At 40.3% G+C, this 23,081-nt stretch overlaps 1 protein-coding gene across 2 annotated transcripts in view; it reads left to right on the top strand.

Moving 5' to 3' along the window:
- The first annotated feature begins 819 nt into the window (after positions 1–819).
- The window catches only part of GMDS (GDP-mannose 4,6-dehydratase), a 775,818-nt gene continuing 753,556 nt past the window's right edge, over positions 820–23,081 (top strand). Inside the window, exon 1 of one of the 2 annotated variants that reach the window (XM_057493757.1) lies at positions 820–1,178. In XM_057493757.1, coding sequence (XP_057349740.1) covers positions 885–1,178 — 294 coding nt within the window. In that variant the 5' untranslated portion in view covers positions 820–884. The remainder of the gene's footprint in view (positions 1,179–23,081) is intronic. The other variant, XM_036888688.2, reaches the window with a different exon arrangement.

The following is a 23,081-nucleotide window of genomic DNA, read 5'->3' as shown; positions in this document are numbered from 1 at the left end:
CCTGTGAGTTAGGGCCCCTTCCTGGATTCCAACCAATTGCTTATGTACACACACCTGCTAACCTTCCAGTATCTGAGTCGCCTCTGCTCCTTCCTGGCCACTGTGCAGCTGCCATACAGAGGCCAAATCCAATAGACATCCAGCTAGGACCCCACCTTGCATTTGAATCACTTTCTGAAATTGGCCACGTCCAGGTTTATTGACCCGTGTAGTGTTTTCAACATTTCCTTATGTTGCACGTAGGTGGGGGCCAGCTTTGAGTCAAGTTCCTTGGAATCGCGTGCTTGGTTCCACGCTTCAAGGAAATTCAAGGAGACAGCAGGCTTAGAGGTGAGTTCAGTCATTCCCCATTTCTGTAACCCCATTCGGGACCTTGTAACGCTGGGACTGTTAAATATAAAGAATATAAAACCAGACTCCTCAAAATGCATTGCTCCAGGTTTCCAGTAATTATTTATCACAGCCGATGACTCAGGCCCCAAAACGCCTAGATTTGGAATTCAGGGCTTTCTCTTAACGGAAAGATCAGCCCATAGTTGCTCCCAGCATCGTTGGGTACTTAGGATTCCGGGGAGGTTCGGCGGGGCGGAGGAGTGGACATCGGGGCTCCGTGGGAGCAGCACGGTGAAGTCCGGCCGCCGCCGGCCCGTCCCCTCCACTCCGCCTGGCCGAAGGAAGAGCCGGGCGCCAAACCCCGCTGCCGCTCTCCGGCCTGAAGCTCTGCTTCAGCCTCGTCGGGAGGCGGCCGGCCCCGCCCCCGACGCCCAGTCCGCTCGCCCGCCCGCGCGGGCTTCGGCGGAGGGGCGGGGCCTGCCGCCGGCGGCGCGGGAGCGTCGCGAGCTTGACGCGGCTGACGCGGCGCCAGTCAGGCCGCAGCCCAGCGGATGGCCGCGGGCCCGCCTGGGCCCGCCCCCTGCCCTCCCCTCCGGGTCTCCGAACGCCCTGTCAGATCGTGGCTGCCAGCCGCGCGGTTCGCTCCTTCCTGCAGCGGGGCAAGGCGGCTCGCGCGCGGCACACCCCCACGTCCTCCGGCGCCGCTGCCTAGGCTCTTTCGCCTCCGCTCTAACCGCGGGGACATGGCACACGCACCGCTTCTTTGCCCCAGCGCCCGGGGCTCCGGGGACGGCAGGACGGGCAAGCCCAGGAAAGTGGCGCTCATCACTGGCATCACGGGCCAGGTGAGTGCGGAGGCGGGGGCCCGGCCGGGCCTGCCGCCGCCGGGGCACATGTGCGTCTCACCCTGTGCTCCGGGCTGCCTGCGTTTCCAGGAACTGCTTCTGGGCGTCCCGGAAGGTGTCGTCTCTTCTGGAGGTCGGACAGCAGCTGTGGCTTGGGAGCTGGGCTGGGGGCGAGATTTTGGTCTTCTCCTGGGGCGCGTGCTCTGACCAGGGGTGAGCCTTACACCTGAGCGAGACTCTTCTGACCTCACCTGTCCGACAGGCGCCCGGGGCGCTGGTTTCGCCAAGCCTTCTCGGGTGCACTTGCAGTGGAGTTTTGTGCAGATACTGTGCCGGGAGGGAAAAGCACCGGTTGTCTGTGAATATGAGTGAGGAGTCATCTGACTTATCTCGACCCTTCTTACCTGCTAATGCTTGGGAAGACGGGGAGCGAGTTCCTTGCTGTTTTGGTTCCCCTTCACCAGATTTCCAGATAGAGAAATACAAGAAGGTGCTGTGGAGTCCCAGACGAGGAAATGTTTTTTATTTTTTGTTTAAAAAGCACATCTCACAAAAACTTTCTTTTTAATCTCACGAACTTCTGAGATTCATGATCACACATTCTGAAGTGTATCTGAGACTGGTTCAAAAGTGAGGCGAGGGTTCTATTTCCAAAGAAATGAGTTCCTTGAGTGAGGTAATCAGGAGGAGCTGTTCTGAGCATTGGCGTCCCATGTGCAGGCTGAGCATGGCTAGTTCGTGATAGTCATCTCAAAGAGGTCTTGAACAGGTGGGATCTAACCATTGTGACTTACTCAGGACTGCTGTTGTAGATTCAGCAGTGATGAAATAATTTTGCCTCTGTATTTTTGTAGAAAAAATGTTATATGTGTGTACCCCCTTGAGATCTGGTAGTAATGGGTAATAGTACTCTGAAATAAAGATAATAATAGATAATACATACTGTACTGACTTTCAGTTATTTGACTAATATTAACTCATTTAGTTTTCACAACTACTCTTTGAGTGGGTGCTTACATTATCCCCACTTTACAGGTGTGGAAACAGGCATGGGTGTTTGATTTGCCTGAAGTCAGACAACCAGGAAATGTCCAGTTGGGATTCAAACTCTACCCTTGACGTTCTCTAGCATTAGAAACGAAGTTGAAATTGTCTAGACATAGAGTCAAAGAGTATTAGACAGTTTTAACTACTGGGTACCTGATTAATTTCTGGTTATTCATGCATCTTACCTAACTGAAAGTAAATACAATAACAGTTTGAAAACTGGTAGGAGGGGCTGATAGGACAAGGATCTGAAGTTGAGAAAGAGAACCCTTAAATTCAGGCAGGGGCCTACATATTGTCTTTCCTCTATGTTGAGGACTCTTCTGCAGACTGTTCCCCTCTTTCCAATTTCTTAGATTGGATCTGAAGCTCAAATGTTTAATAAGCTTGCATGAACTCTCAAAGGTAGAATTTTGTGTGTGTGTGTGATCAACAAGTTAGTCAAGAGGTTACGGTAATTCTACTGGTATGGCGTATACTAATTTAAGTGACCAGCAGCATGAATCAATGCAGTTAGAATTGGAACCTTATTTAGGTCTTTGAGTACAGTTACCTGATTGGTACTTTAAGCACAGTTATCTGAGTGGCGAGGAAGGTACAGAAGTAGCCCCCACTCCAATTTATCCCATAGGCTGCCAAAGGGGAGTCTTCCTTAAGTACATGTTCATCATGCTACTCCCTGACCAGAGGTTTTTGGCTCCCCACTTAATTTCCAGCTTTGAACACCTGCTTGAGTTTCAGGCTCCTTTTAAACTCTGTATCCATATTTCCAACTTCCTCCAAACCTCTGCACTGTCCCATTACTTGTTGGGTGGTGTTTTGGCTTCAGGAGCCCCTGGCACAGTGCTGAGCTCTGTAACTGTCACATAAATTCTTGCTGATGGAATTTACTGCTCTGCTATACTTTGCATATATCTTCTGTGACAGTGACTCCCAACCAGGGTATCAAGGATCTTTGGAGGATTGTGAAATTAATACAAGGGTTCTGAAAAGCCACACATACCTTATTGTCCATTTTCTTAATAATATTGGGTAAAAGCTTACTGAGATACTCTCTCTGCTAAACATTTTCTATATCCCTACCGAAGAGGCAGGTACAGTTTTTATCCCCAGTTTACACCTGACTAAGGTTAAATATATATCCAAAAGCATATACCTAATGAGTGTCAGAGGTGAGACATGAACCCAGGAGTTGCATAACCATTTTATTATGCTGCCTGTTTGGTAAGCCATACACATTAAATTACAGCTCTGTGTGGTATATATATGTGTGTGTGTGTGAAAGAGAGAGGGACAGAGACAGAGACAGAATGATAGGGAGAGGGAGATTGTTTTATTCTCAGATTCGAGAGGTGAGGTAGAGACTACTGTTCTGGCCCTTAAGGCTATCATGGCAGTTGCACCAAAATGGGCTCTTAAATGAATTGTTCCAAATTCCTCTTTGAGAATGAATGTATGTGCAGGGTTTATTGGCAGGCTTTACATTTCAGTTTTTTCGCTTCTATCCTTGACATAGTAGTTGTGATCCTTTTCCATGGTTTTTACCTTATTACTTCACCTTAACAGAAATCAGGCTCTGGTTTTGCATTGCTCTCTAGGTCCCCTGCCAACTCTCCCCAAAACTCACCTTCATTGTCTAATGATGCTTGCTGTTTTTCCCTAACCCATGGAAATGTTCTTGCTGTTCATTGAGTACTATCAGCTTGTACCTCATTGGAGTCATTATTTTGTGACTCAATGCCCTCACAAATCTCATTCCTTTTAACTCAACTAAAAGCTTCCGGTGCTCTTACTAATCCTGCCAAATATAGCCATTCCAAGAACTTCCCTTATGGTTACATATGTGCAATCCTTGTTAACTATATAGGTAAGTTACTAATTTTAGTTTTTTGGTTTGTACACTGCTTTAATATGGAGACCTCATTTTCAGCCTGTGCTTTAAATAATGTTGACTTTTCCTATAAACAGAACACATCTTTACAGTGTGTCTGTCATGTACAAGGCTTGTTTTGATGCTACTGGGAATATAAAAATATGTAAGGTGCACTTTTTCCGCTAAGATCTCATATTAAGTTCTTTAAGGTACAATGTACATGAAAAAATAGTGCACATGATAAAAGCTAGTATTGTACAAGTGTGTTAGGGGTCAAATGTGTGGTTCATCCAAACAGGACTCTAGGAGAAGACACTGAATGCTAGAAACAGTGGGTACTGTGATGGGGTAAACAGGAATAGAGAGAGGGGAGACTTTGGAGGGATAGGACAAAAAAAGAGTGATAACGGATGAATGTTGATTTATTAAATTATTTACACCCCTTGTTCTTTTCCAAAAAGATTCTGAGGTGGCTTCAAAAAAATGTATCATGGGACCATGATAAGAACAATGAAAAAATACAGGAGTCTGCAGTGAAGACAATAGAAAGATGGAGGTAGTGGACCAAACCTAGAGCTGAGGATAGCTGCTGTCAAGCAGGCATAAGATTCAGAGCCTGGAGCTTGCTGACAGTCAAGACAAAGTGGATAGTGAGTGAAGCTTTTATTAAGCTACTAAACTCTTAGAGGAATAACTTGTAAACAACAGACTGAGAACAACATGATGCATGATAAGCTCAATAGTTTTTGAAAGAAGATAGAGTCACCTTCCTAGGACACCCTTTTTTATTAGTCCTTAGTAATGGGGAAAAAACACTTTTTGGTAGGTAGAGACTTTACAGAATTCAATGTTGTTTGTGGATTTTTTTTCCCTTTTGAATATCTGTTATTTCAAGCTGGTCTCTGCCGGGAGAGCAGGCAAACTGAACTGTAGATTACTTTGTTAGGTGTGTTTGATAGTAAGGTGGATATTGGTATTTTAACTATGGAAGAATTTGACATGGTGAGGTCCTTCCCATCTGCAAGTAGGCCTGTATTTTCCTTAGAAGATGGCTTATTTAGAGCTCATCAAAACAGTTAAGCAAGTAGGAGTTCAAGGTTCCAGAGTTCTGCACCATGACACATGGAAGACAAAGCATTTATCTTTGGACAGTTGAATAAGTTAGTCATGGTCAAGAGGAGTTCACTTGTCTATGGTTGGAAGACAGTATACTTTTCGTTAAATCTTGCATAGATGAAAGAGGTGGACCCTTTGAGTTATCAAGGTCAGATTATTTAAGCCATATTATTTGTTTTAGAATCTTATTTTTAGGGCCTTAGTTTTTATTTTCATTAATTTTATTAGTTTATTTTAGCATATTCTAGTGCCATAAAACAGCCCTGGCCTTTAAAGAGAACAGATATAAAATGAATAACCTGATTCCCTAGACTCAGGTGACTCTACAGGCTACATCCTTTTCATTTAAGAATTACTTTAGAATGTTAGAAAATGGTAATTGACAATTGGCAGGAAGTACCATTCTTTCCACAGTTTTCTTTAACCCCTTTAAATAATACTTGAGTTGAATTGTAATAGATGACAGGGACCTCATCATTTGGTTTTACTTTCTAATCCACATTCACTTTCCCACGGATTTCTGCATTTCAGTGTAAGTATCAGAATCATTACTTATGTAGATGAAAATTTAGTGAAATGTGATGAGGTCTATTAAAACAAGCCCATTTGATTGGTAATGATTACATGGAATCCTAGAGCGAAGGCTCTAGCCAGTTGAAGGGAGAGGCCCATGATTGATGAGTGATGTCTGCCTGGGAGAGGGATGGGAGTGATGGCATGTGTCCTATGTCTTTATGGGAACTGTGACTCCTGGAGGATAGGACAAAAGTGTCTTAATCACTTATCCCTATATCTAACATAACTGGTACATGCTAGGTACTCAAAATATATGGTAATTAAATTAATCTTTAGTTACTGGTGTTTATTGTCTTGCAGAAAACTTGTCTGGAAATTGTAGAAGTCTGTAGAAATGGGAGAGTAAAATCTTAGGATGCATTCCTTGTTGGCTGGGTAGAAGCAAGATATTTTCAGGGTGTTGGGTACAATTAGATACTATATACCTGATAGACAAGTTGTAGTTTAGGAGGTGAAATGATTTATTATAATATCAGATTTTAAAGGACAGGGAAAAAATACTAGTGAGAATATTTGGTATCTTGATCTAGGTAATGGTTGCATGAATGTATACACATGTCAAAATTCACTGAGCTGCAAACTAAGACTTGTACATTTATTATATGTATTTAGTAAAAGAAAAAAAAGACATGACATATACACATTTTTGGGGAAGAAATAACATGTATAGTGTTGTGTGATGGATTTCCTACCATTTTTATACTCATCTTACCTCCTAAATTCAAAAAATATTCCCTTGGCATACATGTTGGGATTTTAGAGCTGGAGTTAAATTACCACCATTACGTAGAAGAGGAAAGAAGACTGAGATAGTGTAATTTCCCTGGGTTACACAGCAAGGTAGTGCTAGAGTTAGGATTCGAGCCTCAGACTCTTATCTTTCCATTGTCTTAGGACTGATCAATACCGTCATCCACTAACAGCAAGAAATAGAGACTGCTTTGAGCCAGAAAAATTGTAATATAAGATTATATGTAGTGTAAAATGTATATTATAGTGTCTGTAAAGTTGCATAATAATAAATGTACATCTGAGTAATCAAGTCTATTTCAATATTTAAGCTAAAGATAACTTTATGTTAATTTTATATAATGTTTAACATTTTATTATAACAATATTTTTGGTTTCAAAAATTGAGAGGCTTAGGGTAACTAAATAGGAGTCTTCAGTATTTGATCTATGAGGGAAGATTACATGATTATATATACTAAAGATAGGGGTCAATTTTAGACAGCACATTCTTTAGAGAACTTAGACATTCATTTTTCATTCAAGGCTCTATGTTGTCCTGAGCTAGTAGTTTGCCTTCAGCACCTCCACATTTATTGAGCCCTATGTTCCCTACTCATGATATAGGAAAACCCAGAACTGCACATCTTTATATTTGGCTTGACGACTCCAAGGCCAAAATTGAGGGTGAGTTGTATTATTGACTTGATTTCTCAAATGAACTAAAAGTACTCTTAATTGCCCTTGTGATCCTGAATGACTTTCTTTGAAGTTTGGTGTTCTCAACTTGCCTCTTCTCTGAAGTGGCCTTTCCTGAATTTTGTTACTAAACCAGAATTATTTGGCTGTGTGTCCATGTAAAGAATAGGGCTTAAGGAATGAGACAAAATGTTTGCCTTTAATCAGGATTCTGGATACTTGGTAGATAATTACTTGGGGGTAGGGTACAGAAAAGCTTTACTGACATGGATAGAATGACTACTGAGTGCCAGGCAATGTGCCAAGCACTTTACATAAGTTATCTTAGTTAACCCCTGGTGGTATGTATTTTTACTGTTCACTTAAATCAGATGAGGAAAGTCAGCTTTGGAAAACTTGATACTTACCTGAGAACCCTTACTGCACTAGTTTGCTTTCACAGGACCTTTGCTCTTGTGTCAAGTCAAACTAGTTTTGTTGGCCAGTTTGTTGACAAACTGTAGAAGTTCATTACTCTCAAGAAAAAAGTTGTTTTTAAAGGCTACTGTATATTTTGATTAGTGCTCTATTAGTTTGTGGTCCTAGTAGAAGTCTAGAATAAGGGTGGGGAAAGGAGGTGGAGAGCTTGTGCTCTCTGAGGGCTATTGAAGATTCCTGGTGGCTCCTTTCCCCAGTGCTCTTATCTGTTCTTTGAGGGTTTTTACGGTGAGATTTTAAGAGCAAAGGGTCCTTCCTTTCCCATAAACCTCTGCTTCTTGTGGTGGAGGGTCAAGAGCCAGTAGCCACTTCATGGGATCCTCAAAAGCATGTAGGGTGCAGCTTGGCTGATGGGTTGTCTGGATGAAAATTGACTGGAGAGCTAGCCCATGAGCCCTGATGGGCACATAGCAGTCCAAGTTTTCAGTGTGGTGGAGAGAGACAGGTGAGAAGCTGAGGTGCTTGATTGAGTGGCTGCTACAAATTATTCTCAAGGACCCTTCTACCAGCACTTGGGTGTGAGAGTTACAGCACCCAGTTAGCTTGCTGTGTCCTGAGATACATCGCTTCCTTTCTCTAATCCCACTTTCCTCTCTGTGGAGCGGAGTTTGTCCTTACTGTCAAGGTCCAAATCAGGTTTTTCCTAGGAAACTCAGAAGTCCTATATTCTAGATTCTTGTACCCATTTAAGAACAAAGAAGCCTGCTCTAAGCCTGAAAATCTCTTGGCCTGCAAAATGCTTTTAACGAATACTTTTGACTTGATTTTTCTTCTGATGGGGCTGGTTTAATCTGAAGAGATGCTCTCTTGGCTTGAGAATAGCCTCCCCTCTTCCCTCTTCCAATACACTTTGCATTTGGTCAGCTAGCAATTCTTTATTTCATACCTGTCTTAAATTTCCAGGTGGCACTTGTTTTTTTTTTCACACTTAATTAATTTTCTCTCCAAAAGGCTATTACATTTTAGTGCGAATTATCCTCTACTTAGTAACAGAGGTACTAGCAATCATAATTAATTCATTTAGTAAAAGTTTGAGTGCCAAATATGTGTCAAGCACTGGGGATACAACAGTGAACAAAACAGACAAAAATAACTATCCTTATGACATTGGTGTTCCAGTAACATCATGTTCTGGTCACATCATATTTCCAGATAATAATGATGGTGGTGATGATAATTACAGTAGATGACAATAATTATCATGTATTAGAAATTTACTTTGTGCCAGGCCTTGTCCAAGGGGCTTTACATTTAACCTATTGAAGCAACAGAGCACTCCTATGAGGCAGTTTTTTTATTATCCCCAAGGAACACAAAGGTTAAGTATACTGCCCAAAGGTCACTTGAGTTTTTGCAAAGTCAGATTTGAAATGTAAACCTCAATTTTATTTTCTATTAAGTTTGTAATTAGGACCAACAAATAAATTCTAAGGGGACATAAAAAAATTGTACATCAAATTTGAAAACCAAAGCTTAGTCAAGAGTTTTTTGAAGTTGTGAAAAGGTGGATTTTAGTAGTAAAATAAGCCCATATGAATCACTACTTTAGATGCCCCTCACTTTATTTGCTGTGTCCTTTGGGTCATATCTTAAGTTAATTCTTTGGAGGTTGATAACTGATCTTGTAAATGAATTTATCATTAAGTGTGTAAACTAAGAAGAAACTCACACATGATTTGTATTTTACTAGAATTTGTAAGGGTAAAGTGAAAAAACTAAGCTGTTTGCCCTTATAGGTTATGGCAAATGAAGAGCTTTTTGGTGAGGAAGGATTTTTAAATTCTTGTTGTTTACATTTTAGATAGAAGTATTAGTATTTAGATAGAAACATAAGTATTTTGAGCTGAGTGTTTAATAGTTGAAGTTTTATTCATTCAGTAAATATTGACTGAGATTTATTTTATGCAGAGCAAGGTGCTGGAGATATAGCCACCAGCAAGATGGGCATGGTTTTCTCTTCAGAGAGCTGATAGTCTAGTGGGGGACAAGCAGTTTGACAGGTAATTTTACAGCCTGTTAAGTGCTATGAAACAAATTTCTGGTTTCTGGTTGTAAATACTCTTGTATTAAAATGGTTAATTGTGAGGCCTTTTTGTAGGAGCTGCGTAAAGTCCACCTATACGCCACTTGTTCTTCTTTTTGGCATAGTACTCTTTTGCATAGTCTTGTATTCAACAAAGGAAGATGTTACTATTTGCATCCTCATTTTTTAATCTTAAAAGGTGTTATTTCCAGCCTTTAATATTTATTCCAGTTGGAGACCTTGCCAATTATTTGATCAGATATATGTATGTAATCACAATGGAATCATAGTCTAAGTGAAGAAGCATTTGATCAACATAATTTGTGAGGCAGGTGAAATTTTTCCTTTTGGCTGATCAAATTTGAATTTAAAAGCATACTCCCAATGTAGTTGCTAATGAAGTGAGTGCCAACCAGGGAAATGATTTTTGTTGTAGGGTTTGATAACTAATTTTTGAGCCAGTATTATAGCCAGTGACAGAGAGTATAAAATCCAATAACTTTGTTTTGTATTAGAATATTGGATATAAGACTATTTGAACCAGTTTATATTTTTAAATGTTTTGTTACAGTAGTCTCCCCAGCATTTAAAATATAGAGCATAAGACATGACACCTAGACTTGGAAACTTAAAGAAGATAAGGTAGGAAGCGAATGTGCATGAACCCAGAAATAATGATGTGCATGTGGCTTTTTTTTTTCAGGGTCCCTTTTTATAAAATTAAAGTATCACTGATATACAATCTTAGGAAGGTTTCACATGAACATTATAGTTTCAATATTCACCCATATTATCAAGTCCTCACCACCCCATTGCAGTCACTGTCTATCAGCGTAGTAAGATGCTATAGAGTCCTTACTTGTCTTCTCTGTGCTACACTGCCTTCCCTGTGCCTGTGGCTTTTAATGGTAAGAGGTCAGTGGAAAAGAAATGGCTGTGTAGATTGTAACAAGAAAAAAATGAGGTCAGTGGTGATTAGTATATTTGGGAAAGCACATGGGCTTGGCCTCAAAAGATGGTCAGATTTAGAGAGGGGAAGTGAAATATATGAGAAAAAGCATGTAGTGTATTTGAGGTGGGGGAAGGTGACTGACCTCACTGGAGAGGGTGGTGTATGGATGGAGTCCTGGGAAATAATATATTGAAAGCCCAGAAGTCCAGATCAGAGAAGGCCTGGAAAAGCAGATAGAGGTGCTTGGATTTAGTGAAATAAGCAATGGTTCGGTAGAGACCCTGTGGTATGACAAAAAGAACTCAGCCTTGGGTGTGAAACCTGGGCTCAAATCCTACTTTAAAACAAAGTACATTCAAGGTGGAGCCAAGATGGTGGCGTGAGGAGAGCAGCAGATCTCCTCCCAAAACCACATATATTATTGAAAATACAACAAATACAACTCTCCCTAAAAGAGAGACCAGAAGACACAGGACAACAGCCAGACTACATCCACACCTGCGAGAATCCAGTGCCTAGTGAAGGGGGTAAGATACAAGCCGCCCGGCGGGACCTGAGCGCTCCTCACTCCAGCTCCCAGCGGGAGGAGAGGAGTCAGAGCAGGAGGGAGACGGAGCCCAGGACTGCTGAACACCCAGCCCCAGCCATCCGGACCAGAGCGCAGACACAGTGCATGCGCGGGGCCCTGGATACTAGGGAAACAGGGCAGTAAGACCTGTGAGCGGGTCCCCGCAGCCAGCGCCCCTGGGACAAAGAAAAGCGAGTGCTTTTTGAAAGTCTTAAAGGAACAGGGACCCCACAGCTGGACGGAAGTGCCCTGGGACACTTAGTCTAGCAGCTGGGAATCCTGGGGAACTCTGGGTACCCTAACCCCCTGTGCAGCAGGGAAGCTCGGAGGCCCCTCATGGAGATAAACAGCCTCCCGGCTGTTTCCCCTCCGATGTGGCTCTGTCATATTGGAGCAGCAGCCTGAGGCAGGCCACGCCCACAGCAACTGCAGAGTTAAACTCCATAGCGGCCGGGCAGGCCCCGTCTGTGCGCTGCTGCCCAGCAGAAGGCACTAGAGGTTGCTGTTCCCTCCGGAGAGGAGGGCCACAAACCAACAAGAAGGAATGTTCTCCCAGTCATCACTCGTCCCAGCTCTGCAAACTATCTCTATCGCCATGAAAAGGCAGAATCTGAGACAGACAAAAATCACAGAGTCAACACCTGAGAAGGAGACAGACCTAACGAGTCTTCCTGAAAAAGAATTCAAAATAAAAATCATAAACATGCTGAGATAGAGATGCAGAGAAATACACAAGAGCTAAGAGATGACGTCCAGAGGGAGATTATAGATGCCAGGAAGGAGATTACAGAAGTGAAACAATCTCTAGAAGCATTTATAAGCAGAATGGATAGGATGCAAGAGGCCATTGATGGAATAGAAACCAGAGAACAGGAACGCATAGAAGCTGACATAGAGAGATAAAAGGATCTACAGGAATGAAACAATATTAAGAGAACTGTGTGACCAATCCAAAAGGAACAATATCTGCATTATAGGGGTACCAGAAGAAGAAGAGAGAGAAAAAGGGATAGAAAGTGTCTTTGAAGAAATAATTGCTGAAAACTTCCCCAAACTGGCGGAGGAAATAGTTGCTTAGACTACGGAAGTACACAGAACTCCCAGCAGAAAGGACCCAAAGAGGACAACACCAAGACACATAATAATTAAAATGGCAAAGATCAAGGACAAGGACAGAGTTTTAAAGGCAGCGAGAGAGAGAAAACAGGTCACCTACAAAGGAAAACCCATCAAGCTATCATCAGACTTCTCAACAGAAACCTTACAGGCCAGAAGAGAATGGCATGATATATTTAATGCAATGAAACAGAAGGGCCTTGAACCAAGGATACAGTGTCCAGCACGATTATCATTTAAATATGAAGGAGGGATTAAACAATCCCAGACAAGCAAAAGCTGAGGGAATTTGCTTCCCACAAACCACCTCTACAGGTCATCTTACAGGGACTGCTCTAGATGGAAGCACTCCTAAAAAGAGCACAGAACAAAACACCCAACATATGAAGAATAGAGGAGGAGGAATAAAAAGGGGGAGAAATAATCATCAGGCTGCATTTATAATAGCTCAATAAGTGAGTTAAGTTAGACAGTAAGGTAGTAAAGAAGCTAACCGTGAATCTTTGGTAACCATGAATCTAAAGCCTGCAATGGCAATAAGTACATATCTTTCAATAGTTACCCTAAATGTAAATGGACTGAATGCACCAATCAAAAGACACAGAGTAATAGAATGGATAAAAATGCAAGACCCATCTATATGCTGCTTACAAGAGACTCACCTCAAACCCAAAGACATGCACAGATTAAAAGTCAAGGGATGGAAAAAGATATTTCATGCAAACAATAGGGAGAAAAAAGCAGGTGTTGCAATACTAGTATCAGATAAAATAGACTTCAAAACAAAGGAAGTAACAAGAGATAAAGAAGGACACTACATAATGATAAAGGGCTCAGTCCAACAAGAGGATATAGCCATTATAAACTTATATGCACCCAATACAGGAGCACCTATATATGTGAAACAAATACAGAATTAAAGGAGAAAAAAGAATGCAATACATTCATTTTGGGAGACTTTAACACACCACTCACTCCAAAGGACAGATCCACCAGACAGAAAATAAGTAAGGACACAGAGGCACTGAACAACATACTAGAACAGATGGACATAACAGATATCTACAGAACTCTACACCCAAAAGCAGCAGGATACACATTCTTCTCCAGTGCACAAGGAATATTCTCCAGAATATACCACATACTAGGCCACAAAAAGAGCCTCAGTAAATTCAAAAAGACTGAAATTCTACCAACCAACTTTGAAATGGATCAAAGACCTGAATGTAAGTCATGAAACCATAAAACTCTCAGAAGAAAACATAGGCAACAATCTCATGGACATAAACATGAGTGACTTCTTCATGAACATATCTCCCTGGGCAAAGGAAACAAAAGCAAAAATGAACAAGTGGGACTATAGCAACCTGAAAAGCTTCTGTACAGCAAAGGACACCATCAATAGAACAAAAAGTTATCCTACAGTATGGTAGAATATATTCATAAATGACAGATCCGATAAAGGGCTGACATCCAAAATATATAGAGCTCACACACCTCAACAAACGAAAAGCAACTAATCCAATTAAAAAATGGGCAGAGGAGCTGCAAAGATAGTTCTCTAAAGAAGAAATTTAGATGGCTAACAGACACATAAAAAGATGCTTCACATTGCTTGTCATCAGAGAAATGCAAATTAAAACCACAATGAGATATCACCTCACACCAGTAAGGATCGGCATCATCGAAGAGACATTCAACAACAAACATTGGCGAGGTTGTGGAGAAAGGGGAACCCTTCTGTGCTGCTGGTGGGAATGTAAATTAGTTCAACCATTGTGGAAAGCAGTATGGAGGTTCCTCAAAATGCTCAAAATAGAAATACCATTTGACCCAGGAATTCCACTTCTAGGAATTTACTCTAAGAATACAGCACTCCAGTTTGAAAAAGGCAGATGCACCCTTATGTTTATCGCTGCACTATTTACAATAGCCAAGATATGGAAGCAACCTAAATGTCCATCAGTAGATGAATGGATAAAGAAGATGTGGTACATATACACAATGGAATATTACTCAGCCATAAGAAAAAAACAGATCCTACCATTTGCAACAACATGGATGGAGCTACAGGGTATTATGCTCAGTGAAATAAGCTAGGTGGAGAAAGACAAGTACAAAATGATTTCACTCATATGTGGAGTATAAGAACAAAGGAAAAACTGAAGGAACAAAACAGCAGCAGAATCACAGAACCCAAGAATGGACTAATAGTTACCAAAGGGAAAGGAACTGGGGAGGATGTGTGGGAAGGGAGGGACAAGGGTGGGGAAAAAGAAAGGGGGCATTACGATTAGCATATAGTCTGTGGGGGGCACAGGGAGGGGTGTACAACACAGAGAAGACAAGTAGTGATTTTATAGCATCTTACTACGCTGATGAACAGTGACTGTGAAGGGGTATGTGGGGGGGACTTGGTGAAGAGGGGAGCCTAGTAAACATAATGTTCTTCATGTAATTGTAGATTAATGATACCAAAATAAAAAAAAAAAACAAAAAAACAAAGTACATTCAAAAATGTCTGCCACTCAACTATCTGAGTGTCCCTAAATTACTTAATAAACTTGAATCTCAATTTCCTCATCTTTAAATTGCAGTTAATTAGACCCACATCACAAACTGATGTGGCAATTAGATGATCATAATAATGCCTAGCATAGTACCTAACACATACTGTTTATGAAATGATAGTGCTTAATATTTATAATGTGTAATAAATTCTCAAGATGGGGAGTAATGAGAGGATAGAGAAGTGTTTTGAGAATGCCATTTGGTGTAGATACACAGAATAAGTTTGAGTAGTAAAACAATGCAGGCAAGAGGAGCTGCCAGGAGCCTCTTGTATTTATAAGAATATAGAAGCAAACAATGTTGGTTGTGAAGGAAAGGGAATCAGAGACAACAGGTCTGTAATCAGTTAGGTATAGGGAATATAGGGAATGTAAGAAAGGGAAGAGTTGAAGATCTTAAGGTGATTTTAATTTTGGAGACTGGCTAGATGGAATTACCATGGCCAGAAATGCAATCACTGGAAGACCAGTTGTTTGGGGAAGATAGTAAATTCAGTTTGTTCCTCTTGAGTCTGAGATGAGAGCATGACATTCAAGTTCAAATAACCTGTTAGCCTCCTATAGCACTACCTAAGCTGTGGAGTGGGCAAGCCTGCTCTGTGGTACCCTTCACCAAGCCTCTTGCCCCTCACCAGAATTTTCTGTGGATCCCACTTATCTGGCATCAAAACTAACATTTTTCCCTTTAGTTCCATGATTAAAGTTAATGAGGTTATCCCAGTATAATTCTCCCTCCCTCTCGCTTGATTTTTATTTACTAATTATTTAAATTTTCCTAATGCCACGCCCTTGTTTAAGAACCCTCCAATTTTCAGCTTGTCCCTTCTTTCTTCTTTGAGGAATTTTGAGAATCCAACATTACCAGACACACTGGAAGCACAGTGGTCAGTTCCAGTAACCATTTTCATAGGTACTCTGTACATTGGAAATGACTGTTTGAAGCGTACTTGGGAGGGAACCCTGTGGGACAGCAAGCCCAGTATTGGTAATGTTCTTGGCAGTGGGGCACCTGTGTGCCATACCTAGTTAAGCAGTTAAGCAGTTTTCCTGTAAAACTTTGTGACTTGCCATAAGTAGTGATTCAATTGTTTATATAAATGCACTTATTGAAACAACTGCTTTTCAGGTTGTTTTTTGGTTCTGAGTTACATAGAACTAAATTACACAGAATTGAGGGTAGATGATTTTATGTGCAGTGACTTTGCTGAAGGGTGTTTGCCTTACCTTTTTCAGACTGTTAATCCTGTACCTTTAAAGAATTTTACTACATGTGAATTTTAAGGGATCTTTCTCTGAGTTTAACATTAAATTTCTTTTAATGTCAAAAGTGAAAAATAATAAAGATATTTACTAAGTATTTATAGAAAGTAGTTATATTCAGTAATTACATTTCAAATTGTACTGTCAGAGTTTGGTCATAAATGCTTGAACAATAGGTTTGATTATAATGTTGAAATGAATTGCTTAGTCACAAAAAACAAACAGGTTCCCTAATGTAGAGTGAAAATGCCTCTAATATGCATCTCTACCAGTCTTTAAAAAAAATTTGTAACAAGATTTCCTGTGTCTATTTTTATAGTTTTTCACAAAAGTAGTTGTTTTTTTAGTATTCCTTTTTTCAAACTAAATTTTTACATTTGTTCTTTAAAAATGATAAATTGGAATTTAAAAAAGTTTTTTATTAAGGTATGATTGATATAGACTCTTATGAAGGTTTCACATGAAAAAACAATGTGGTTACTACATTTACCCATATTAACAAGTCCCCACCCATACCCCAATGCAGTCACTGTCCATCAGTGCAGCAAGATGCCACAGATCCACTATGTGCCTTCTCTGTGATACACTGTTCTCGCTGTGATCCCCCACACCATGTGTACTAAACATAATACCCCTCAGTCCCCTTCTCCCTCCCTCTCTCCCCACCAGCCCTCCCACACCCCTCCCCTTTGGTAACCACTAGTCCCTTCTTGGAGTCTTGGAGTCTGCTGCTATTTTGTTCCTTCAGTTTTGCTTCATTGTTCTACTCCACAAATAAGGGAAATCATTTGGCATTTGTCTTTCTCCGCCTGGCTTATTTCACTGAGCATGTCCTCCAACTCCATCCACGTTGTTGCAAATGGTAGGATTTGTTTCTTTCTTATGGCCGAATAGTCTTCCATTGTGTATATGTACCACATCTTCTTCATCCATTCATCTACTGATGGACACTTAGGTTGCTTCCATATCTTGGCTATTGTAAAAAGTGCTGCGATAAATATAGGGGTGCATCTGTCCTTTTGAATCGGAGAACTTGTATTCTTTTGGTAAATTCCAAGGAGTGGGATTCCTGGGTCAAATGGTATTTCTATTTTTAGGTTTTTGAGGAACCTCCATATTGCTTTTCACAACAGTTGAACTAGCTTACGTTCCCACCAGCAGTGTAAGAGAGTTCCCCTTTCTCTGCATCCTCACCAGCATTTGTTGTTCTTAGTCTTTTTGATGCTGGCCATTCTTACTGGTGTGAGGTGATATCTCATTGTGGTTTTAATTTGCATTTCCCAGATGATTAGTGATGTGGATCATCTTTTCATGTGTCTATTGGTCATCTGAATTTCTTCTTTGGAGAAATGTCTCTTCATATCCTCTGCCCATTTGTTAATTGGGTTATTTGCTTTTTGGGTGTTGAGGCATGTAAGTTCTTTATATGTTTTGGATGTTAACCCCTTGTCAGATATGTCATTTACAAATGTATTCTCCCATAATGTAGGATGCCTTTTTGTTCTGTTGATGGTGTCCTTTGCCATACAGAAACTTTTTAGTTTGATGTAGTCCCATGAGTTCATTTTTGCTTTTGTTTTCCTTGCTCGAGGAGATGGGTTCAGGAAGAAGTTGCTCATGCTTATATTCAGGAGATGTTTGCCTATGTTTTCATCTAAGAGTTTTATGGTTTCATGACTTACAATCAGATCTTTGTTCCGTTTTGAGTTTACTTTGGTGTATGGGTTTAGACAATAATCCAGTTTCATTCTCTTACATGTAGCTGTCCAGTTTTGCCAACACAAGCTGTTGAAGAGGCTGTCATTTCCCCATTGTATGTCCATGGCTCCTTTATCATATATTAACTGACCATATGTGCTTAGGTTTATACTGGGCTCTCTAGTTTGTTCTATTGGTCTGTGGGTCTGCTCTTATGCCAGTACCAAATTGTCTTGATTACTGTGGCTTTGTAGTAGAGCTTGAAGACAGGGAGCATAATTCCCTGCACTTTAATTCTTCCTTCTCAGAATGGCTTTGGCTATTCGAGGTCTTTTGTGGTTCCATATGAATTTTAGAATGATTTTCTCTAGTTTGTTGAAGAATGCTGTTGTTATTTTGATAGGAATTGCATTGAATCTATACATTGCTTTAGGCAAGATGGCCATTTTGACAATATTAATTCTTTGTATCCATGAGCACAGGATGTGTTTCCATTTATTGCTATCTTCTTTAACCTCTCTTAAGAGTCTTGTAGTTTTCAGGGTATAGGTCTTTCACTTCCTTGGTTAGGTTTATTCCTAGGTATTGTATTCTTTTTGATGCATTTGTGAATGGAATTGTTTTCCTGATTTCTCTCTCTGCTAGTTCATTGTTAGTGTATAGGAATGCCACAGATTTCTGTGTATTAATTTTGTATCCCGCAACTTTGCTGAATTCAGGTATTAGATGTAGTAGTTTTGAAGTGGAATTTTTATGGTTTTTTATGTACAATATCACATCATCTGCAAACAGGGACAGCTTTACTTCTACCTTGCCAATATGGATGCCTTTTATTTCTTTGTGTTGTCTGATTGCTGTGGCTAGGACCTCCAGTACTATGTTGAATAGAAGTGGGGAGAGTGGGCATCCTTGTCTTGTTCCCGATCTTAAAATAAAAGCTTTCAGCTTTTCACTATTAAGTATGATGTTGGCTATGGGTTTGTCATATATGACCTTTATTATGTCGAGGTACTTGCCCTCTATACCCATTTTGTTGAGAGTTTTTATCATGAATGGATGTTGAATTTTGTTGAATGGTTTTTCAGCATCTATGGAGATGATCATGTGGTTTTTGTCTTTCTTTTTTTTGATGTGGTGGATGATGTTGATGGATTTTCAAATGTTGTACCATCCTTGCATACCTGAAATAAATCCTACTAGATTGTGATGGTTCATCTTTTTGATATATTTTTGAATTCGGTTCGCTAATATTTTGTTGAGTATTTTTGCATCTATGTTCATCAGGGATATTGGTCTGTAATTTTCTTTTTTTGTGGTATCTTTGCCTGATTTTGGTATTAGAGTGATACTGGCCTTATAGAATGAGTTGAGAAGTATTCACTCTTCTTCTACTCTTTGGAAAACTTTAAGGAGGATGGGTATTAGGTCTTCACTAAATGTTTGATAAAATTCAGCAGTGAAGCCATCTGGTCCAGGAGTTTTGTTCTTAGGTAGTTTTTTTTTTTAGATAATTATTTTTTATTGAAGGGTAGTTGACGCACAGTATTACATTACATTAGTTTCAGGTGTACAACACAGTGATAAAACAGTTATATACATAATTCTAGGTTCCAGCTATCACCCTACCAAGCTGTTACAATATCTTGACTATATTCCTTATGCTATACATTACATCCTGGTTACTTATTTATTTTACCATTGGAAGTCTGTCCTTTTTTTTTTTTTTTTTTTTGTGAGGGCATCTCTCATATTTATTGATCAAATGGTTGTTAACAACAATAAAATTCTGTATAGGGGAGTCAGTGCTCAATGCACAATCATTAATCCACCCCAAGCCTAATTTTCGTCAGTCTCCAATCTTCTGAGGCATAACAAACAAGTTCTTACATGGAGAACAAATTCTTACATAATGAATAAGTTACATAGTGAACATTACAAGGGCAGTCATCACAGAAACTTTCGGTTTTACTCATGCATTATGAACTATAAACAGTCAGTTCAAACATGAATACTCATTTGGTTTTTGTACTTGATTTATATGTGGATACTACATTTCTCTATTTATTATTATTATTTTTAATAAAATGCTGAAGTGGTAGGTAGATACAAGATAAAGGTAGAAAACATAGTTTAGTGTTGTAAGAGAGCAAATGTAGATGATCAGGTGTGTGCCTGTAGACTATGTGTTAATCCAAGCTAGACAAGGGCAATAAAACATCCACGTATGCAGAAGATTTCTCTCATAACGGGGGGGTGAGGTTCTAAGCCTCACCTCTGTTGATCCCCAATTTCTCACCTAATGACCCCCCTGCGACTGTGCCTGTCTTAGGTTGTTCCTCCCTTGAGGAATCTTACCCGTCTCTGGCTAACCAGTCATCTTCCGGGGCCATACAGGGAAATGTAAAGTTGGTAAGTAAGAGAGAAGCCTTATTGTTTGAAATGGTTAGCTTTTTATTTCTTTGCATATCTATGCCCTGTAGCTTCTATGCCCAGCATTTGTCTTGAGGTATCTTTACCACTTGGAAGAATTATGATACTCGGTAAATTTGATATGAGGCACGAATTCTATTTAAGGGTTGTAATTAGGAAGGAAGAAGAAAAGCTATAGAAGTAGCAGGCGGAAGAAAACATGAGAAGATTGATTATTTCTTTGACATATCTTCTTGTAGAGTAACTTCAGCATGTATAGGTTTTAAGCTACTACTTAAATTGCGCACACACATTAACATAATAGGAGTATAGTTACATAACCAAAGCATATCTGTAATTACCAGCCATCTCCAGTGAAAGCAAGAAAACCAGTTAGGCACCTTGGGCATTTGTGAAAACTTATCTATGATATGGTGGATGTTGTCCAACTGAACTTGAACAGTCTGAGAGAAATCAGACAAATTAAAACAACCCATTCCTGGGGAATGTTCACGTCCCTTATGTTCTTTTAACAGTAAATAGTCTGTAGTTCTAAGATTTTGGAGCACTACAATTTGCAGTTCTCCTAATTCTTGATTGAGTTCCAACAGTATAGATCCAGTCAAATTTGTTGTTTTACTGTATGCACAGGCCAGCTTAGATATCTCCTTCCTCATTCCCATGGCAAGTCCAGGAGCTGGTGGGATGAGTGCATCTACAGCTGTAGCAGTGCATGGATCTTTGTTGGGGTTTTTTGATGATCATCTTCTGGCATGAGTCTTCCAGAGAGTGCTGATGTTGGAAGTTCTTTTTCATATCGTATCTTAGTTCATTTTTGGGGTAGCCCAATTAGGCTTTGATCTTCTGTATAAACACAAACAGACCCTTTGCCTACACTTTTATATATGCCCTTTATACCCTTGTGTAGAACTCATTAGAGGTTACCACACAGGAACTGCCCTTTTTTTTTTTGTTTTGTTTTTGGAATCACTAATCTACACTTACTTGACGAATATTATGTTTACTAGGCTCTCCCCTATACCAGGTCTCCCCAATAAACCCCTTTACAGTCACTGTCCATCAGCATAGCAAAATGTTGTAGAATCACTACTTGCCTTCTCTGTGTTGTACAGCCCTCCCTTTTCTCCTACCCCCCCATGCATGCTAATCTTAATACCCCCCTACTTCTCCCCCCACCTTATCCCTCCCTACCCACCCATCCTCCCCAGTCCCTTTCCCTTTGGTACCTGTTAGTCCATTCTTGAGTTCTGTGATTCTGGTGCTGTTTTGTTCCTTCAGTTTTTCCTTTGTTCTTATATTCCACAGATAAATGAAATCATTTGGTATTTCTCTTTCTCCGCTTGGCTTGTTTCACTGAGCATAATACCCTCCAGCTCCATCCATGTTGCTGCAAATGGTTGGATTTGCCCTTTTCTTATGGCTGAGTAGTATTCCATTGTGTATATGTACCACATCTTCTTTATCCATTCATCTATCGATGGACATTTAGGTTGCTTCCAATTCTTGGCTATTGTAAATAGTGCTGCGATAAACATAGGGGTGCACTGATCTTTCTCATACTTGATTGCTGCATTCTTAGGGTAAATTCCTAGGAGTGCAATTCCTGGGTCAAATGGTAAGTCTGTTTTGAGCATTTTGATGTACCTCCATACTGCTTTCCACAATGGTTGAACTAACTTACATTCCCACCAGCAGTGTAGGAGGGTTCCCCTTTCTCCACAGCCTTGCCAACATTTGTTGTTGTTTGTCTTTTGGATGGCAGCCATCCTTACTGGTGTGAGGTGATACCTCCTTGTAGTTTTAATTTACATTTCTCTCATAATTAGCGATGTGGAGCATCTTTTCATGTGTCTGTTGGCCATCTGTATTTCTTTTTTGGAGAACTGTCTGTTCAGTTCCTCTGCCCATTTTTTAATTGGGTTGTTTGTTTTTTGTTTGTTGAGGCGTGTGAGCTCTTTATATATTCTGGACGTCAAGCCTTTATCGGATGTGTCATTTTCAAATATATTCTCCCATACTGCAGGGATCCTTTTTTTTCTATTGATGGTGTCTTTTGCTGTGCAGAAGCTTTTCAGCTTAACATAGTCCCACTTACTCATTTTTGCTGTTGTTTCCCTTGCCCGGGGAGATAGGTTCAAGAAGAGGTCACTCATGTTAATGTCTAAGAGGTTTTTGCCTATGTTTTCTTCCAAGAGTTTAATGGTTTCATGGCTTACATTCAGGTCTTTGATCCATTTTGAGTTTACTTTTGTATATGGGGTTAGACAATGGTCCAGTTTCATTCTCCTGCATGTAGCTGTCCAGTTTTGCCAGCACCATCTGTTGAAGAGACTGTCATTTCCCCATTGTATGTCCATGGCTCCTTTATCAAATATTAATTGACCATATATGTCTGGGCTAATGTCTGGATTCTCTAGTCTGTTCCATTGGTCTGTGGCTCTGCTCTTGTGCCAGTACCAAATTGTCTTGATTACTATGGCTTTATAGTAGAGCTTGAAGTTGGGGAGTGAGATCCCCCCTACTTTATTCTTCTTTCTCATGATTGCTTTGGCTATTCGGGGTCTTTGGTGTTTCCATATGAACTTTTGAATTATTTGTTCCAGTTCATTGAAGAATGTTGCTGGTAGTTTCATAGGGATTGCATCAAATCTGTATATTGCTTTGGGCAGGATGGCCATTTTGACGATATTAATTCTTCCTAGCCACGAGCATGGGATGAGTTTCCATCTGTTAGTGTCCCCTTTAATTTCTCTTAAGAGTGACTTGTAG

The sequence above is a fragment of the Manis pentadactyla genome, chromosome 16 (genome assembly GCF_030020395.1).
Source record: "Manis pentadactyla isolate mManPen7 chromosome 16, mManPen7.hap1, whole genome shotgun sequence".
Lineage (NCBI taxonomy): Eukaryota > Metazoa > Chordata > Mammalia > Pholidota > Manidae > Manis > Manis pentadactyla.
The sequence above is the reverse complement of the archived record's forward strand: the minus strand, read 5'-3'. Positions and strand labels throughout refer to the sequence as shown.